Raw genomic sequence first — 20,265 nt, forward strand, 5'->3', positions numbered from 1 at the left:
AGAAAAATCAGAAAAATACAAAACTTTTATAGGAAAATGCAGAAATTACAACAATTTTACAGAAAAATGCATGAAAATATCAAGCATTTTGCAAAAATTACAACAATTTTGCAAAAAAAAAAAAAATCAGAGAAATGCATGAAAATACCTGAGAAGCAAATGAGAATAAAACATGTGAACATGTCAAATTAAAAAGAAAGCACATAATTAAACAAGCAAACAACTCAAATATAGAACACAATAACACAGCTAGACTCTAGCTCTAGATCTCCAATTGTAAAACATTTGTTGAGCTAAGGTATTCTTAAAATTGGCCCATTGATTAGTTGGGATAATAGTAATAATGCATTCCACTTCATCATCCTCTTCATCAACATCATTCTCATTTTCATAATCCTGGCTAACTTCATTCTCCATGGGATCTATAGTCATTTTTCTCATCAAATTATGTAGAAGACAATAAGCCATGATAATTTGAATTTGCTTAAAACATTCCAAAACACATTTCTATGGCATTCCTTGCTTTGGCATGTTCATGTTAAAATACTCTTCCACGGCATATGGTTGTTGCACATCCTTCCACTCACTGAGGTGATATCGTTGGTCGCTATATAAGACAAAAACGCCATCTGCATTACAATATCCAACATCCATCAAATAGTAATGACCTTGACATGCAAGGGACGAAAAAATTGTCAAAAGAAATTGTATGCTAAGATTTATTTAACTCATCAATACTAACAAATTCATTTACCTTGAGGGACTTTTAATCCATTAGGCCTAAAAATTGCATCTCGAAGCACATGACTGTCATGTGCAAAGCCTTCCCAATCAGGTAACACAAATAAATTGCATGTCAGGTGAACATACATATAACACATTGGTGGCAATATTTGCCTTTCTTGTTTGATACCTTGGTTTGTCCTCGACAAGAACAGACACATGAATCATTGTATGGTTGTACCGTCTAAAGCCCCAAGACAATTCTACGCTACAAAAGAAATTATAATTTAAGAAATTGTGTATATATATACAAAATGAAATGATAGAAATCAATGCAATAATCAAATTATAATACCTTAAAGCATTTCCATTTGTCATCTGTACAGTCATCGATAATTGGTTCAGGGTTTTTAAGCAACACTCTATGCAACTTCAATACAACTAGGAGACACCAACTAAATTTACAGCTTATAGTTTTCCCATTCCTTAAGAAATCAATACCAAGAGTTCTAATTTTGTGATAGTCAGCTAATACATAAAGAAAAATTGCTACAATTTCCTACACTGACATTTCTAGTGCCTTTAAACCCTCCAATGTTTGTAACCATTTCACACAACATATCAAAAGTGCTCATATCCATTCGAATCTCACTCATGCAGTACACATCATTCTCTCTAGTGAGCCTGCTTATATATTCAATCCCTTTCATCCTCCTTCCATATTTACTTAATGATATTATTGATCCGTATCTTCTAATTTTGAAATACATTAATATAATGCAATACCACATATTAACCAAAACAATCAAAATTGTGATCACTGCACACATAATGCGGATATTGCGAGTTCGTTTTCGCCTTCTATTTGAAATTGAAAGACGTGTCATCTCTGTATAATAATATTGAACACATTAGGTTTAAATAAAAACAAATGTGAAAGCACATCCATCCAAATAAGAATTACTCAAGAAAATGGGGATTTATTGATACAAGAAGCAACCCATTCATTAAGTCATCCCATTCAAGTTCATTTGCAACCCATTAATCATACAATAAGCAACAAAGAAGCAAGTAACTAATTAATCAAAGCAACATTTTCATCAGTTTAATGAAAGACATCTACTTTTGAATTTGGAGCTGTTAACAATCTAAGAATTGAAAACAAATAGAGAAATTTAGCAATTGACACTAAAATAAAAAAAAAAAGAGTTTTCAAATATATCTCACTGAGTTTTTGTCTACTAGATACATTGATCAAAATGCCCTAGAGGGTGGATGAGGTAGCTGTGGGCATCACTATTGGATATGGATAATTTTTCTCCCATGAACCTCTTGTGAGATGGGAATGAGGCTAGAAGACTTTTTTAGGCCTTTTCTTCTTTTCAGATTTGGTACTTCTTTTTGGGCTTCCGATTCCAAAGAGGATCAAATTGATCCAATAAAGAGCATGCTGTTTTATCATGGTATCAATACAACACTACTTGTAGATGAAATAAAAACTTCCAAACAGTTGTTCATCTGATTATATGTTTCAAAAATTGAAAAAAACTATAATTATTTAGATTTTCTTAGAGAAAGAATCCAGAACAAATAAAATTAATCCAATTTAGATTGAGTACATCAACTAAAAAACTAAAACTAACTTGGGTTAGAATCTATGCCTATATTTTAGGTGAATGCTAAAGAAAAAACTACAAATACACCCATCTACAATGAATCTGCAAATTCATTGTCATTGATGGGGGTCTTGCAGTTAAATTAGTGCAAGATTTGGGTACAGTTGGAACTTTTGTAAGGGATTTGTTAGCGTAAGGGTATTTCTGTCTTTATACTTAGGTTAAGATTGCTGATCTGTAATATTGTGTTAGAACCAGTGCTCCTTACTTAAATAAGGGCACATATGTCTTTTCCATTATTTTTAATAATAAAAGCACATGTCTGGCCGAATGGGAGTTATGTTCTGACTTCCAGTTCGAACCAGATTTTCTTCTTTTCTCTCTCTCTTTCTTCCACCTTTCTACCTCTCTCTACGTGACTGATCTCACACAAATAGAACTCCAAGGCAGGCCAAATCATAACATGGTAAGAGCTACTCGAATCTGCCTAGATTTCTATTCTCTGCGCACCCTATCTAGGGTTTCTCTTGATTTTCCTACATTCGACCGGAGATAAGGGAAAGGGCTGAGAAGGAGTGATCGCCCTCTCCCCTTGGAGGTTTCTATGCCTCCAGTCGTGTCTTGTATGGTCGGTTGCTGTGGTTTCTAAGATCGCCCTCCCCTAATCGATGAAGAGAAGAGGGCCGATCTGTGTGGTGCAGTGGCCGTCTTGTGCGGACTGATTTTCTGCTCGTGTGGTTGTTCCTTCAGTGATAAGGTAAGAGATTTCTGTGCATGATTTCTGTTGTGGATCAAATAGGAAGTATGTTTCAGATCATATGTTGGGGTTTCGGACAGTGGCATGCTAGGGTTTATACTATTTTTGTGTATTTCAAAGGAAGAGTTGTGATCATATAGTGGTGAGATTTCAGGTAGCCGTACGAGTAGGGTTTGTGGTGTAAAGAGTACACTTTTCAGCAACAAGTGCTGAAATCAGTGTGATGAGTGTGATCTAGTCGTGTGCAGTGTGCAGAATTCAGTGGTAATAGAATTCAGCAAGTGTGCAGAATCGGTGATAACAGAATGGAAGATAACAGTGATTGTAAACCTAATGTGATGGTGCCTATAGACTACCTGAATGTTCAGATGACCTCCATTAAACTAAATGGAGAGAATTATGTGCCTTAGGCTAAATTTGTTGAAGTCTTTCCGAAGGCAAAGAAGAAGGTAAAACATATAAGAGAGGAGAAAACCCTCCACTGACTCTCACAAGTATGAAGATTGGGAGCAAGAGGATGCTCAGATCATCACATGGTTATGGAATAGTATGGAACCCAGGATTAGTGTAAACTTCATGTTTCTTGACACTGCCAAAGATGTGTGGGACCATGCGAAGAAATTGTATTCAGGTCAGGACAATACAACCAGAGTGTATCAGCTGTATCAGGAGTACTCTAATATACAACAGGGCAATCAGAGTCTTGAGGAGTGCTATGCTAGTATGAGAAACATACATAACGAGTTGAATGTCTATCACCCTCTCACTTCTGATGTCAAGATTCAGCAACAACAGAGAGAACAACTTGATGTGACTAGATTTTTGGTGAAACTGAAATCTAAACACAGTACGGGCTCAGATACTAGGAGGATCAGCTCTCCCCTCTTTAGAAGAGGTATTTGCTCAACTCCGGAGGACTTCTATCGGATCTACTAAGAACTCTAATATCTCAGATAGATCTGCCTTTGTTGTGTCGAGAGGTCGTGGTGCTAGAAGTGGGGCTCGAGGAGCTCAGTTTGGTCGTGGTGGTAGTAGTGGTCCGGTGTATGGCCGAAGTGGCAATAGTGGGCCAACTTATAATCGTGGTGGTGGTTGTATTGGGGGCAGAGATTCAGGGGGAGTCCGTGGTAGAGGACATGGCTCAGGCCCGAGGAGGTGCACTCATTGTGGTATGGATGGACATACCATTAACTATTGCTATTATCTACATGGTCCACCCTCAACCTAGGCCAATCATGTCGTGACTAGTAACACCAGTTCCAGCTTCAGACAGGAGAATTGTTCATTTGATCAGATACCTCCTACATCCATAGATGGTCCTGTGAAGGAAATGGTGAGTGTTCCCTATGATGAATATGAGAGGTTTATCCAATCACAGCAGAACACGACGACTTTCACTCACTCAGGTATGGCTTGTTTGGCATCCACACCCAATCCCTGGATCATTGACTCTAGAGCCTCCGATCACATGGCTGGAACTCCAGGTGTTTTTTCTTCCCTATCTCATTGCTCAACATCACAATCAGTCACCTTTGCTAATGGTTCCACATCCTCAATTTGTGGTGTTGGTAATGTTGACCTAGACCCTGTATCCCTCTTCTCAATTTTGTATGTTCCTAAATTGCCTTTTAATCTTATGTCTGTTAGTAAGTTGACCAAATCACTTAACTGCTCCATTACTTTTTATCCCTCTATGTGTGTTTTTCAGGATCTCAAGATGGGGACGAAGATTGGTGGAGGGCATGAAGCTAGTGGACTGTATTATCTTGACAATGGTGGAAGAACTTCAACAACTCTCCAGTCATCCCTTTCTCCTCTCCAGTGGCACTGCCGATTTGGTCATCCGTCGCTAAAAGTCTTGAAGTCTTTAGTTCCATCTTTGAGTCAACTTTCTGTTTTGGATTGTGAGTCGTATCAGTTTGGTAAACACCATCGTGTTCCCTTTAGTTCTAGGGTTGATAACCGTGTGTCGAGTCATTTTTCTTTGATTCACTCCAATGTTTGGGGTCTCCTTATAAAGTGATGTCATATAATGGATATAGATATTGTCATTTTTGTAGATGACTTTTCAAGGATGACGTGGCTCTATCTAATGAAAGAAAGAAGTGAATTGTTTACCATTTTTCAAAAATTTTATGCTAAGATTCGTAATCAATTTGGCATTCATATTAAAGTTTTCCGTTCTAATAATGGTCGTATCCTCATCATTTCAAGAATACCTGGACCAACACGGCATTATACATCAGACCTCATGCATCTACACCCCACAACAAAACGGGGTGGCTGAGAGAAAGAATCGCCATCTCTGAGTAACAGCATGATCCCTCATGCATCGCATGAATGTTCCCAAACCCTTTTGGAGTGATGCGGTGCTTACCTCTTGCTTTCTGATTAATCGGATGCCCACGTTCATCCTTGATGGTCATTCTCCGTTTACAATCTTGTTTCCCGCCTTGTCTCCGTTCCCTCTTATGCCTATGGTATTTGGGTGTGTCTGCTTCGTCCATAATCTGGGTCCCGGGAACGACAAGTTCGATGCCCGTTCTCTCAAGTGCATCTTCCTTGGCTATTCTCAGGCCCAGAAAGTGTATAAGTGTTACCATCCTAGTTCTCGACGGTCCTTTGTGTGTGCTGATGTCACCTTCTTTGAATCTACTCAGTTCTTTTTGGGGTCCGGTGATGCTTCTTCCTCTTCATCACCTCCTCCTCTTCCACTTCTCGTTGCCAACCATCTTCCCCTTGTTCTAGCCGTGACCAAATCTTTGCCTCCGGTGCCACCACCTATTGAGCGCCCACCTATCCGTCATGTGTATACACATCGCCCACACGTACCAACTACTACTCCTCCGGCTACATCTCTGTCGACAGATTCGGCTCCAGACCCAACCCCAACATCTGAGCTTGCACCCTTCATCCTATTTCTAATTATGTTTCACTTACTCACCTTTCCGCCTCCCATCACCAGTTTGTCACTTTGTTATCATCAATTGTTGTCCCTAAGGATGTCCAGGAAGCCCTTGCCTCTCCAGGGTGGTGTCGTGCGATGGAAGAACTTTCAGCCCTTCATCATAATGATACTTGAGACCTCACGATTCTTCCTCCTAGGAAGCAAGCTGTTGGTTGTAAATGGGTTTATACAGTTAAGTATCTGCCTGATGGTAGTGTTGAACGCCTGAAAGCGCAATTGGTTGCAAAAGGATGCTCCCAAACCTATGGTATTGACTACACAGAGACCTTCTCACCAATTGCTAAGATAGGGTCAGTTCGTGTTATGATCTCTCTTGCAGCTATGTACGATTGGTCGCTATATCAGCTCGATATCTTTTTTTTATGAATAATAATAAGTTTATTGGTTCAGAAGCAAATTAGAGTGAGTTCATACATCATCCCAACGAGAGGCGCAAGCTGCAGCCCTCCTTGAAACTTACAAGTAAACTAGGAAAGAAAAACAAGAATCACAACTGAGCCCAAAATAATTCTTCCCTATTTACCCCTTGCTTAGCTAACACATCTGACAAGGTATTTGCTGATCTCCCCACCCACTATATAGTGACCAACATATTCCTTGTCAACCAACTAAATTTCTTCATTTCATTCTTGTATCGCCACATAGCCTCTTCAGAATTTTTCAACCAACCCACCACCACTTTGGAATCCCCCTCGATTATTAGGTGTTGTACCCCCAGTTGGTTTGCAAATTGGACCCCTTGTACTGCAGCTAAAAGTTCTGCCCTGATGGAATTCCCAATTCCCAAGGGACCTAAGTAGAGCAACAAAATCTCTCCCTTCTCACTTCTCAAAGCACCCCCCACTCCGGATAATCCTAGATTACCCATGTTGCTTCCATCAAAGTTCATCCTTTAGAGATGAACACCTTACTACTGCTGACCAATTTCTCCAAATTTCATTAAAGGAGAATTGATGAAAGATTTCCAAGGTCTTCAGCCAATGTATTGCCCTGTTTAACACACGGTCTTTCAAATCTTGGCTGTTCCTTTCCTTATCTTGAAATATTCTGAGATTCCTTATTTCCCAAAGAGTCCAAGTCAAGGCAGCACGATCACATCTCCACATAATTCTCCCTATTTTTGTAGGCCAATAAAATGTAGAATGGTTGAAGAGCATGTGAACTTTTGCTGGTAGACTCCAACTACCCCCAAACAACGAAAGTAGCCAAGCCCAAAGGTCTGCAGAAAAGGGACAAGATACCAATAGATGGTAACAATCCTCACCATGAGCTCTACAGAGGATACACCAATTAGGAGAAATACAGAGAAAATGTCTTCTCTTTTGTAGGTTGTCTAAAGTGTTTACCTTCTCATGGAAAACTTCCCAACAAAAAGCCATAATTTTTGGGGGAACTGGCCTACACCAAATTTCTTTTGACGGAAAGGGTTGGTGACTTACTCGATGAGGTCTACATGGAGCAACCTCTAGGGTTTGTTGCTCAGGGAGAGGATGGTAAGGTGTGCAGATTAAGGAAGGCTATATATGGGCTTAAACAATCTCCTCGAGCATGGTTTGGTAGGTTCAGTGAGGTAGTAAAGAAGTTTAGTATGAAACAGTGCTAAGTTGATCATTTTGTATTCAGTCATGGAGCAACCTCCATGGTTTGTTACTCAGGGGGAGGATGGTAAGGTGTGTAGATTAAGAAAGGCTATATATGGGCTTAAACAGTCTCCTCAAGAATGGTTTGGTAGGTTCAATGAGGTAGTAAAGAAGTTTAGTATGAAACAGTGCCAAGTTGATCATTCTGTATTCAGTCATGACTCTTCGGGAGGAAAAATACTGTTGGTGGTGTATGTAGATGATATTGTTATTACCGAGAATTATATACAGGATCATTTTCAGACAAAGGATCTTGGTAAACTAAAATATTTCTTGGGGATAGAGGTAGCAAGATCTAAGTATGGTATTAATCTGTGCCAGAGGAAATATGTGCTTGATTTGCTAGAAGAAATAGGCTTGTTGGGTGCTAAACCAACTGAAACACCTGTTAGAGTGTTAGAGTGATGCTCGACTGATAAGAGTTCTTATTAGCCCATTCTTATGTTTAACTTGTCTTGTAACTGGGCCTGTGTTAATGGGCCTAATCCAGTTTAATGATTTAAGTCATCTGGGTGTCCCTTCACTAATCAGGGGCATCCCAGTAATTTCTTGTACCTTGTACTATATTCATCTATAAATAAAGGACTGGTTGACTGGATAGTACAGTTCGACATTCTCTTCAGTTCTGTGGTTCTCTTCTCTTCCTTGCTACTTCGAGTATAGCTCTTCAGATTACAACACCCATGGACACAAATACTAGGCTAAGCAGTGATATGGGTGAAGTGTTTGAAGACCCTGGCAGATACCGACGACTTGTAGGTAAACTGAACTACCTAACCATTACTAGACCAAACATCTCATTTGCGGTTAGTGTGGTGAGTCAGCTCATGCAGAAACCTCTGATTCCTCATTGGAATGCAGTTCTGAGAATTGTGAGGTATTTAAAAGGGACTCCAGGTCGCGGTTTGATATACAAAAGTGGCGAAAAACTTGAAATAGAAGGGTTATTCTGATGCTAACTGGGTCGGCTCTATGTCTGATAGGTGGTCCACCACAGGCTATTGCACTTTCCTGGGAGGTAACCTGGTGACATGGAAAGGTAAGAAGCAGACAGTCATGGCAAGAAATAGTGCAGAAGCAGAATATAGGGCTATGGCGCATACTACTTGTGAATTAGCATGGCTAAGGAACCTTCTACAGGAAGTAGGGTACAACATCAATACTCCAATGAAGCTCTATTGTGACAATCAGGCTGCAGTTCATATTTCTTCTAATCTAGTGTTTCATGAAAGAACCAAGCACATTGAGGTTGACTGTCACTTTGTGAGGGAGAAGGTGATGAATGGAGAGCTAGACACTGCATATGTTAATACAGGAAACCAGTGGGCAGACTCATTTACAAAAGGCTTGAGTCAGGGAAGAGTGAACTACATATGTAACAAGCTGGGAGTATATGATATACTCCAAGCTTGAGAGGGAGTGTTAGCGTAGGGGTATTTCTATCTTTATACTTAGGTTAAGGTTGCTGATCTGTAATATTGTGTTAGAACCAGTGCTCCTTACTTAAATAGAAAAGATATATGTGTTAAATAGAAAAGAAAATAGAAAAGAAACATGACACCAATCCAGACAAAAATCAGGATAAAGTGGTTGTTTGTTTGACTCTAAAATCCCTTAATTAATTGTCATTATTAATGTTTGATCAGACTTCTATCTAATTTGAAAATAGATTAGAATGTTATTGTACTCTGATCAACTTGATAGAGATCTTTCAGACTTATTAGCTACAAAGAACTGAATCAGGTAAACAACAGAATAAACATAGAAAAATTCAAAACACCATACAGAACTAACAAGCAAATTACTCTACTCATATATGGATGCATTCCAAACTGAAATTGGGAAAAAAATTAAAACACATTTAATATTTGAAAGAACTGCTAAATTTAACATGCATTTCGAGGTCAAGTAGAAACAACCAAATTTAACATGCATTTCAGACCTTCTACTAAAGATCTATGTAAAAAATACTTTGCTAGAAGGAAAATTGAGGAAAATATACCTTGCTATGGTCTGGTCTAGTCTGCAGTGAAAAAAAACGGGGAGGAATGAAAAAATAAAGTGAGAGAGGAGAGGAAGAAGAAGAATAGGAAAGAGGAGAGAAAAATCGGCGATGATTTACCTCATCATCACTGTCACCGGAGTTTCAGTTCTGATCAGTATTTCAAACTTCACCTGCCAAAGGAGGGAATGATGAAGAGAGAGAGAGAGAGAGAGAGAGAGAGAGGAGTGGGGGTTAGAAAGTTTGAATCGGATAGAGAAATGTTTGAGGGGTTTTTTTTTTGTTATTTTGGTTTTTCCTTATATTAAATAGTGGGAGTGGGATTCCGATTCCGGGGGAGTGGGTCGGAAATGACCGTCCCCTCAAATGGGGGATTACCATTCCACCCAAAATGGGTATCGGATTCCGATTCTGCCCAACCAAACACTTGGACCATTCTGATTCCAATTCCGGGCCCCTATTCCTGTGAACCAAATGGACTGTCAATTTAATTAATAAAGATAATATAAGTTTTAAACTATATATTATCATTATTGAAAATCAGGTTTTTAAAGGACATGTTTCCTTTTTTTTTTTTTTTGAAGGGGGAGAGTAAAGAAAGAACAGGTTCCATGGGTAGACCCTAGAACCAACCCCGGAACCGCCAAGGCCAGAACCAACCTTCACAGGGTAGGTTCTTGTTCCAAAAACCTGGAACTGACCCCTACAAGATAGGTTCCAAGTTCTGCCGTGGAACCGAACCAAACTGACCCATGCTCACCCCTAGGGGAAAGGATACATGTTCAGCAAGGAATTAATTAAATGGAGCTTATTGGTACTTTGGATGCCACTCCAAGGATACCCACAAAACCAGAACTGACATAATCGGTTTGGTCTGTCAGGTAGACCTTAACCCATTGACATCCCTAAGTTAGACATACTTAGGAGCACTGGGAGAAATTGGATTTTCTCACTAAATATGGCACACGGACAATTTTTTCACATAAAAAGAACAGTATTTAAAAGATATACATTTCTCTTCTTAAAACCTTCTTCACTGTAAAGATTAATACAGCAGAAAAAAAAAAAGTAAACCTGCATTAGAAGGAAATCCCAGAGTGGAGGGAGGGTGTTCAGATAATGCTTGCCTTTCAACTATGGATGTCTATTACCTAGTTTTGAGTCATCACCTATTATCATCTCAACCAACAAATAGCACTCTTATAGCAATTTGTTAATCGGGACAAAACCACAGAACCAGAACTGAACATGCAGTTACATTTTCTTTTTTTTTTTGACAAAATGTACACTGATGTTTTTCTCAGTTAAAAAAATATATATGTAGAAAAATAATTTCTTAAGTATTTAAACATGCAACAGTACAATAAATATGTAATTAAAATACCAATTAAAAATTTATAAAAGTATATAATATTAACTTAAAATATATCAAATATATTAAATTTTCTAAGATACACATCATATGCAAATTCATAATTTTTAACAAACAAAATAATTTTTATTTCCATAAATTTTGAGATAAAAAAATCATTTTTTGATATAAACGTAGATTAATGGATTTAACAAATTCAATAATTATTCTATTATTAAATTGGTTCAAACTAAAATATTAATTAATAATTTATAAAATTTTAAGATACATATCATGTTCAAATTTATAAATATTAAGTACTAAAATAATTATTATATTATTACTATCTTTATTCGTATAAATTTCTTTAGATTAAAGTACATCATCTCTTCAAGGATTTCTCCTCAACAGACTTAATTAGAAATTGGATTGTTATAGCTATATCCTCGCCTTCCTCCCCTGTGGTACAAGATTGTTGGGTACCACCACTTCAGTTCAAGGTGAAGCTAAACTTTGATGGAAGCTCCTTGGGCAATCTAGGTTCGTTGGGAGTTGGGGGTGTATACAGAAATGAGGAAGGAAAAGTCTTGGCCCTCTACTCGGGCCCAATTGGGGTGGGAGACTCATTAAGGGCAGAAATAATGGCCTTACTTCAAGGTTTGAAATTGGCGAAACAATGGGGCATGCAGCAATTAGAAGTGGAAGGATACTCCAAGTAGACCTATTCATGGGCCGGGTGGCCCGATGGGCCGGCCCGGCCCGACCCCCGGACGGGCTTGAACATGCTTATAGGCCCGCGGGCTTAAATTCGGGCCAAAAAGCCCGACCCACAATAAATTCGAGCCGGGCTCGGGTTTTGTCAAAATAGCCCGGCCCGACCCGACCTAATATTAAACTTAAAATTAGTTATGTGATTATATCCATTTGAATATTTTTTTTATTTAAAAATGTAAAATTGTGTTTTAAAATATAAAAGAAAGGGAAAAATACCATCTTGTAGGCCCATTGTTCATTTAAATAGAAAAAAAAATACTATCTGAATTTTTAATTCTAATTTGAATAGGGAAATTTGTTTTTTTTTTTCAATTAGGTCGGGCTTCGGGCTCGGGCTTGGGTTTCAGGCTTTTTACCAAGGGCGGGCTCAGGCCCAAGTTATAGGCTCATTGGTCGGGCCGGGTTCGGGCTCAGGCCTAGTATATTTTCATTAGTGACAAGTGAAAGCCCGGCCCGAGCCCAGCCCGGCCCAGCCGGGCCCATGAACAGGTACGACTCCAAGTTGGTAATAGGGTGGATGCAAACTGGAAACCTGGGAGTGTGGTCTCTTAGACAGCCTCTAAGAGAGATTATTAGCTTGGCAAGGGAGACGGGGGTGCACTTTAATTGGGTAAGAAGGTTAGGCAAATGGAATGGCTGACACTTCAGCTAAGCAAGGAGTTACTAGGGAGGCTTTGTTCTGGGCCTGTTTGTAAGTTTTTTATTTTCTTTTTCCATCCTTTTTGTGGGTGGTAAGCCTGTAATCTTTTCAATTATCTAATGAAAGTTATGTTTCCTATCAAAAAAAAAATGTGGATTTAAAAAATTATTTATTCTATTAGTTTATAAAATATTAGTTTTTTTTGGAAAAGGTAAAGTAATATTTATTGAGAATGAAATACACACAAGAGGCTGAGATCAGTCCCAAAACAGGCTGACTGATCTATTCAGCAATTACACAAGCCATCAAGACAAAGAAAATAATACATCTGACACATTACAGTTTCTAAAATCTGCCACCACAGACAACCAAGAAATCAGCTTGCCCACTAACTTCTGGGTTAAGCCCTCCAGACTTAGAAACTTGTTACCGAACACCCTTCTATTCCTCTCGGTCCAGATACACCAAATTACAGCACTTGGAATCATCTTCCATAAAGTCTTCTTTTTTCTTGCTCAAGCCCAAAATATGCCAGCAGCATAACAGCTCTTTTACTGACCTTGGCATCACACAGCAAACCTTCAAGGAGTTGAGAAAGTGGTTCCACAACTGAGCAGAAAACGGGCAGTGGATACACAAATGATCAGTAGATTCAGCACTGCACCCACATAAGCTGCAAGACTAGGTCCGAAATCTGAAATCCCCTGCTCACGAGGTTCTCCTTGGAAAGGCATTTATTAAGAGCCATAGTCCAAACTAGGAAGCTGGCTTTAGTTTTGAATATTATTTTTTTATTTTGTTGGAATTGTTAAACACAAGCGTATGTTATTAGTCTGCATTACATGTGAACACTAGAATTGAGAAAATATTATTTTATTTCATTTACTTTCATAAGGTGAAAGGTGGCCTAGTGGATCAAGGGTGCGAATAAGGCTTTAACGCTGGTTGATTTGCGTTCGAATCATTTCAGTCACATTTTTTACAAATAAACACATGAGAAACACATAATGTGTATCGTCCCGTATCGATGTGTATTAGTTGATGCAACACGATATGGGCCGATACGAATGTGTATCGCTCCGATTAGGGTTGTTCACAAACAATGCTAAACTGACCAAACCGGCCCAACCCAACCTGATTTGGTCGGTTTTTCATCACAACCGGTCGTTTCGAGTTGTGAAGAGGAACAAACCGATAATTCGGTTCGATTCGATTTTCATGTGTGAAAACCAAAACTGAACCAAACCGAACTGAGTTAGCTTCTGATTTCCTAGTCTGTCCCTAATTAGGTAATCCCTATGATTTAAGCTTTATTAGTGATGTTCAGTTCAGTTTATGGATGAAATGATGTTCAGTAACTTAGTTACAAGTTTAAGATTTTTTAGCAGCCATTGTGGGAGAGATTTTGCTAGACTGCTATTGTTACTGTAGCTGAATCATTCAGCCAATCACAAGCCCATTGGTCTTATGAGTATCTATGAATGCCAAATGGAAAATGCAGCCTTAATCATGGTGTGTAATGGGCCAAAAATAAAACTTGAACTGAAACTTGTAGTTTTGGAACGCATTGGACCAAGTCGCATTGACTCCAATGATAAACTGACCGATTAAGCCGATAAACCGACCTTTCATGTTTGGGTCGGTTTTCCTTAATGGCAGGTTGGTTTCGGTTTGCTCTTTAAGTAACCCAACCAGGTCGGGTTGGTTGAACAAAACCTATTAAACCAACCCGTGAACAGCCCTATCTCTGATACGCACGATTCAGGGAATACGGGTTTAGTCGTAGCAGTTCACGTATCCCCTCTAGCCAATACCGATGCAATATGCCCCGTATCAGACGTATCATATCGATATTTAAATCCTTGGTAGCACCCCCCCTCCCGTCTCAACTTTTTATCCCCTTCTCATATTTCAATTCTTATCATTTCTTAATTACAAAATAAAAACAAAGAAAAGAAAAAAGAAGAAAATCAGGAAGAGGTGGAAGAAAGCAAGAAACTAGAAGAAGAATATCCAGAGTTTGTCCAACCTCAGGTGATGTAAGATCTCAAGATAGTACTTTTTATCTTTTGAGGAAGAACCAAGTTAGTCCCAACTCCTGAAGAGTAATAGTACTTCTCTTTGGTTTGTCACTTTCTGAGCATCCTCTTCTCATGTAAATAGATAAAATAGGGCTCCTACTCCTATGAATGCTCTAGTTTAAACAAGTGAACATGGCTGCAAAGCATTGGGCCCTTGGTAGTTCTTATCAACATTATTAACAAGCTGGCAAGACATCTTTTTCTAAGTAAAGACTAATTGTGAAGCATAAAACTGAGTCTAATCAATTTAAGGGTGCAACTTGGGTGGGCTTGGAATGGGCTTTTGTCAAAATTTGAATGAGCACCAGCCTGAAGGCCCAAACCTGAAGTGATGAAAATGCAAACTCAGGCCAACCCGAGTTGCATTCCTACTATCCATAAAACATCTACAAGCCAGTTAGGCGGATCACCAATCCAAGGAATAAAGAAGGTTTCTTACTGAAGGAACTTAGGATTTAGTTATTATTTACTGTCTGCCATCAGTTCAAATTTGACAAGAGGAGAAAAGATGAAAGGTGATAAATACATCTGGATCCTGCATAAACATCGTATCATTTGGGTTCCCAAATTGACCAGCATCATGTTCTCTCTTGCCAAAAGCAGGTTCTAGGAAATTGCTCACTGACTGGAGATTGGTTTCCATTGAAATTTGTTACTTTTTTTATTTGCCCACCCTTCCCAATAGAGACTACCTTTCCCTCTGCATAGTTCTATTTCTTTAATCTTTTATTATTATGAAAAGAAAAGGGGCTAACCAGAATCTATGGAGAAGAAATAAAACACAGTGGTAGAAGCATAATTTACTTCTGTATTCCCATTTCTACAATGGGATAACTGGTCAAAAACAGAAAAGTCCAACAACTTTACTATGATTATATATTTCTTATTTGCAAAAAAAAAAAAAAAAAACAGTTAAGCATCAATAATCAGATCCATTCTCATTTTATCCCAAAAATTCAATACTTATGGACCCTCTAAAGTTGCAGAAAAACAAATACAAGAAATAATTTCCTAACCCAAAGTTCTTTTTCTTTTTTAAGACAGTAACTGTGAATTTCATTAATGGAGAAAGTGAGTAGAAATTGAGAATAAAGTCATAGAGAGATAAGCCCTCTTATCTCTCACCCATAAACTCTTTATTTTGGATTACAACTGTGCCCAAAAATGTTAATCTCTCCCCACCCGTAGTTTGGCTAAAGAATCAGCCAAGGAATTAGCACTTCTTCTAACCAAATGCAACCTCACTTCCATGTCTTAATCCAAAGTTCTTCCTCAATAACAAAATTATTACCCAATTAATATAAAGATTCAATCATTAAGAACTCAATTTTATGCATAAATACCTTCATCTCCATTCCATAAATGTTCAAAAAAAATTAAAGAAAAATAGTAACAATACATAAACATATCAAAACAACATATAGGTAGAGCTATTAAGAGAACATAATAAAGATGAGCTATGAATTTGCTTTAAAAGCTAAACAAATTAAACTCAAACCTACCATACAGCAGTTGGGGGAAAACCTAAGCTATAAGGAATTGGATATTCAATCCCAGATTTTAAACATGAAATGGAATCAAAGTAGAAATGATACCTGAATCTGCAAGTGGTGGGTTTTTTCATCAGTCAAATATGGCTCTATGTTTGATGTTCTTGCTTTTGAAATGATTCTTCCATACTGCAACAATAAAGCAATTTAATGATGGAGCCCTGGGATTGCAATGGGTTCTTTCTTCAATTAAACTCCTCAAACCTTAATTCCAAGTAGGTTTTGCAGCAAAACAACAAATATTAACATTTGAATTGGATTGGATTCTTAACAAATCCGATTGTTAGTATAGATCCAATTGGATCCAATAAGAAAATGGATTTACTAAGTGTGATCCTTGGATTAAATCCAAATCCGACCTGCAATTTTTTGAATTTGATCAGGTTTTAAGTTTTTTCTTCCAACCCTATGACAATAGATCTTGTCCTTCACATCCTTCTTCTCATACGCCCTCTTAAACTTCTTTTATGGGCCTGCCACATGTAGGTCGTCTTTCAAGTGCGAGAAAACCTTGGTTACACGAATCAAATGAGAATTTTTTATCATTTTTGTCTTCTTGTTAGAATGGTGCTTTAACCTCTTCTCCTAGAGTCTCCACAGTCTTCACCAGAACTCTTCAAAAACCCTTTTTAAATCCTTACCCAGGTCACCCTCACTATTTTGACAAACCTGGAAACTGTCATCAAGGTAAAACTCTTCTCCTGCAAAACTGTTCTAATTTTCCCCCACAACTGTTCCAATGCAATTCTCAAATTGTTTTTTTCCTAAAGAGGAAATGAACCTCTTCACAATTGTTCTAGTCCAATTGTCTATTGATTGGACCACTATGGAGTTATTTAGCACAAGCTGAGTGTCTCATATAGACAAGGAGAAGGCTGAAAACCAAGTCAGCCATATTAATGAGGAAAGCCTGATAACTTGACAGAGGAACAATATTCATGTATCTGACTCCAAATAGTTGGGATAGGGCTTAGTTGAGTTGTTAAAACTATTTCAAAACTGTCAATGTCAGGTAACTCAAGGGCATCAGTTGATAAACTATATTCACAAACAATGTACGACAAAGGATCCAAATTGTAAGAGAAAATCTTTCTCCTCATATAGAGAGTGTTCTCATATAGTCTTTTCCTAAAGAGGAAATGAACCTCTTCACAATTGTTCTAGTCCAATTGTCTATTGATTGGACCACTATGGAGTTATTTAGCACAAGCTGAGTGTCTCATATAGACAAGGAGAAGGCTGAAAACCAAGTCAGCCATATTAATGAGGAAAGCCTGATAACTTGACAGAGGAACAATATTCATGTATCTGACTCCAAATAGTTGGGATAGGGCTTAGTTGAGTTGTTAAAACTATTTCAAAACTGTCAATGTCAGGTAACTCAAGGGCATCAGTTGATAAACTATATTCACAAACAATGTACGACAAAGGATCCAAATTGTAAGAGAAAATCTTTCTCCTCATATAGAGAGTGTTCTCATATAGTCTACTACAAGAACTGTATGATGTTCGAACTGATTTAAAAGTCAATATCATTCAACCAGTTTCACCCAGTTTCATTATCATTTTATCTTACCTACATGGAATCAGGTCCATAAATCATTTCCTACACTTCACTCTCTCCAGGGCTACATCTATTGACAACTAAGCAAATTGATAAAATTTTGCAGTACTTGTATATATGAAGGTGACCCCATATAGTTGGTATGAGGCTTAGATGATGATGATGTACATGTGCACCATAATAAGTCGTCTATCTAACTAGGATATAATTAAGTTATATTTTCTTGGACAGTTACTCAACACTACAAATACTATGACAGAGATGGCAACCACCTGTATGCTACTTAAAATATGTATTAAAGTTGGTTTCATTGGTGTAGGTTGTGCAGAGAGTACAGAATCTAGGATGTAATCAAACTGGTTAAATGCCCTTAATTTGGTGCTACAAATATGAAGTCCTCTTAAACATCAATCCCAGATTCCGAATACTGATAATCAGGGTGACATCCAAAGAAAAATGCATATCCTATATCTGGTTAACTACAGTATCTTCAAACAAAATTAGCATTGAAATTGTAATCAGATAAAGAAATCACTATAGATGAATTTGACAAAAAAGAATTCATCGCCATATATCACCTATTCTGTAGTTATAAATTGTTCAATAGCAACTAGTACTTTCCTCACAATACAAATACAAGAAGAAAAACCCAAAAGCCATGACTTATACAAGGAGAAAGAAATACAAAAATATCACAACTAACTAAGCATTAAAGAAACATAATCTCCAGGGTATCCGTATAACAGTAAATGGGGGAACCATAAGATACCAATGAATTGTCAACAATTGACATACTGCGACAAGCGAGCTGCCATGTTAGAAACTTGAGTCTGCATCTGTGTAGCCCTAAGCTTTGAAGAAGTAGCACGGTGGAAGAACTGCTCACGCGATAGCGACCTGATGCTCCTTAGGTACTGGTCAAAGGGAATTGACCCTTCATGAACCGCTTTATCCAATGAATAAATGGCATCCTCTATAGCCAAATCTGATGCACTGCATTCGAGCATCTGCTTCGAGAGAGCATCAGTAGGCTCAAAAACATCATCTATATCCACTTTCTTTACGTTCGCCATCTTCGACTCGTTCTCCCTCAACCATGCCTCCAAAATATCCGAATTCATCAGAACCATCTGCAATTGCTGCTCTAAATCCTCCTTCTCATCCTGCATCTCCCTCAACCCTTGGGAAAGCTGATCCTCCCTCTGCCGCAAAACCGCCTGGGCACTAAAAAGCCCATCCATCTCGGTCTCTCTATTCTTCCTCGACGCATCGATATCGGCATGTAAGTTACTCAAAAGCTTGTCAATTGCATTTCTCCGGAAAACCTCCGATGGGTCTTCCGTATGATGCCGATGGTGCTGAGGCGATGGCGGGAGCCTCCCACCGTAGGGAGACAATGAAGAGTAAATCCTGGGCGGAATCCCAGGACGAGCTGAGGCCGACGAAGACGCCGAGATCACAGAAGAATTGTCAGGAGGGGTACAGATAGGGTTTGCCGGAGGTGGCGCTGGTCTTTGGCGGGTATAAAGAGGGGGGTCGCGACCGAAGGTAAGACTGAGATTTCGGACCAAATCGACGAGATTGGAACTTGGGTAGATCCAATTCTGGAGATAAGGGAGGGAGACGAGACCGGAGGGATTAACATGGGGGTGGGAGCGCTTGATGATCATGTCCCGAGTTGGAGCGACGTACGCGCAGGGGGGCTGGCGAGGGTAAGACTCCATGAGCCAGATGACGACAGGGATGTTGTACATGACCTCCTGATAGAACATGGGGATGGTGCCTTCGGCTTGGAGGAGATTTACAGTTCGGCCGTCGTTATGAGTGAAGGTGGCCGTCTTGGGCTGGAGGCTGGGGTAAGTGTTGACGAGGGAGAGGAGTTGTTGTCGGATTAGCCATTTGACGTCTTCGGTGTAGGGCAAAGCCGATGGACCTCGCTGGGAGAGGACGCTGCTTAGGAATTGCTGGGTGAATTGGGTATTCTGCGCTGCTGCTCCGGCCATTGCAGATAACCACCGATCGATTTCTTCTTATTTGTGCTCGACAGAGGAGAAGATCTTCCGTTCCTGGTCGCCGGAGAGAAACAGCAACGGAGAATTATTGCCGAGGAGCCTTGTTTATTTTTTTTTCTGCTGAGACGAAAGTCACGAAGAGAGGAGATTTTGCGTTCGAGGAAAAACCTTCATCAAGGCCTCAAGGGCAGGGAGTTTCCTTCGGAGATGGATTTCCGTGTGATGGGATTGGAATGAGGAGCGTATTTGGGTCGGGTCGACCACAACGCGGTGGGAGTAAGGCTGAATAGGATTCGGTTTCGGTTTGGTAAACTCCGAAGAGGGATTATAAAGGTTGCGTTTGCTTTCACAGAAAAACAACAGAAAGTTGAGGCAAAGTTCTTAGCAAATTCTTAAGAATTTATCTCAACTTTCTCTCTTATTTTCTGCTAATCAAACCTCCCCCCCCCCCACCACCACCACCAAACGCGGACTTAGGTTTTCAACAAATAATGAAACCTCCCCCTAGTTTTGTCTTGAACCTTTGAACATTTCTTGTTCTGTTGTTAGCTTTGATAGAATGGGAGAAATATGAAGAATGTATTTAT

General features: G+C 39.0%; 1 protein-coding gene across 24 annotated transcripts; it reads right to left on the bottom strand.

The window, feature by feature from the left end:
* Window positions 1–274: 274 nt before the first annotated feature.
* LOC148871414 (protein ELC-like) lies at window positions 275–19,924 on the bottom strand. 24 transcript variants are annotated; one of them, XR_016107610.1, is made up of 7 exons: window positions 18,436–19,914; window positions 16,148–16,231; window positions 9,827–9,879; window positions 9,707–9,727; window positions 914–986; window positions 755–823; window positions 275–629 (listed from the first exon to the last, which is right to left on the bottom strand). XR_016107610.1 is itself a non-coding variant. In XM_088971745.1 (4 exons), exons 1-4 carry the CDS (start codon window positions 19,667–19,669, stop codon window positions 508–510), a joined length of 1,461 nt encoding a protein of 486 aa, XP_088827871.1. In that variant the 5' UTR covers window positions 19,670–19,924; the 3' UTR covers window positions 275–507. The 24 variants fall into 24 exon arrangements, 9 of the variants coding, with proteins under 9 accessions (XP_088827871.1, XP_088827872.1, XP_088827877.1 ...); XR_016107604.1 differs by lacking the exons at window positions 9,707–9,727; window positions 9,827–9,879 and having other exon boundaries at window positions 755–807; window positions 18,462–19,916; XR_016107603.1 differs by lacking the exons at window positions 9,707–9,727; window positions 9,827–9,879 and having other exon boundaries at window positions 755–807; window positions 914–991; window positions 18,462–19,916.
* Between the last annotated feature and the right edge of the window lie 341 nt (window positions 19,925–20,265).

This window comes from Nelumbo lutea, chromosome 2 (genome assembly GCF_056320005.1).
Source record: "Nelumbo lutea isolate HS-2025 chromosome 2, American lotus-T2T, whole genome shotgun sequence".
Taxonomy (NCBI): Eukaryota; Viridiplantae; Streptophyta; class Magnoliopsida; order Proteales; family Nelumbonaceae; genus Nelumbo; species Nelumbo lutea.

What these genes read in the sequence shown, in the direction of transcription:
- LOC148871414 (XM_088971745.1), bottom strand. Translation starts at nt 19,669, where the DNA reads ATGGCCGGAGCAGCAGCGCAGAATACCCAATTCACCCAGCAATTCCTA. An exon ending in ATGGCAGCTCGCTTGTCGCA is followed by an intron (nt 992 to 18,461) that starts GTATGTCAATTG and finishes TTTCTTTTGTAG; the next exon opens with CGTAGAATTGTCTTGGGGCT. An exon ending in TGGATTAAAAGTCCCTCAAG is followed by an intron (nt 630 to 754) that starts GTAAATGAATTT and finishes ATTGTAATGCAG; the next exon opens with ATGGCGTTTTTGTCTTATAT.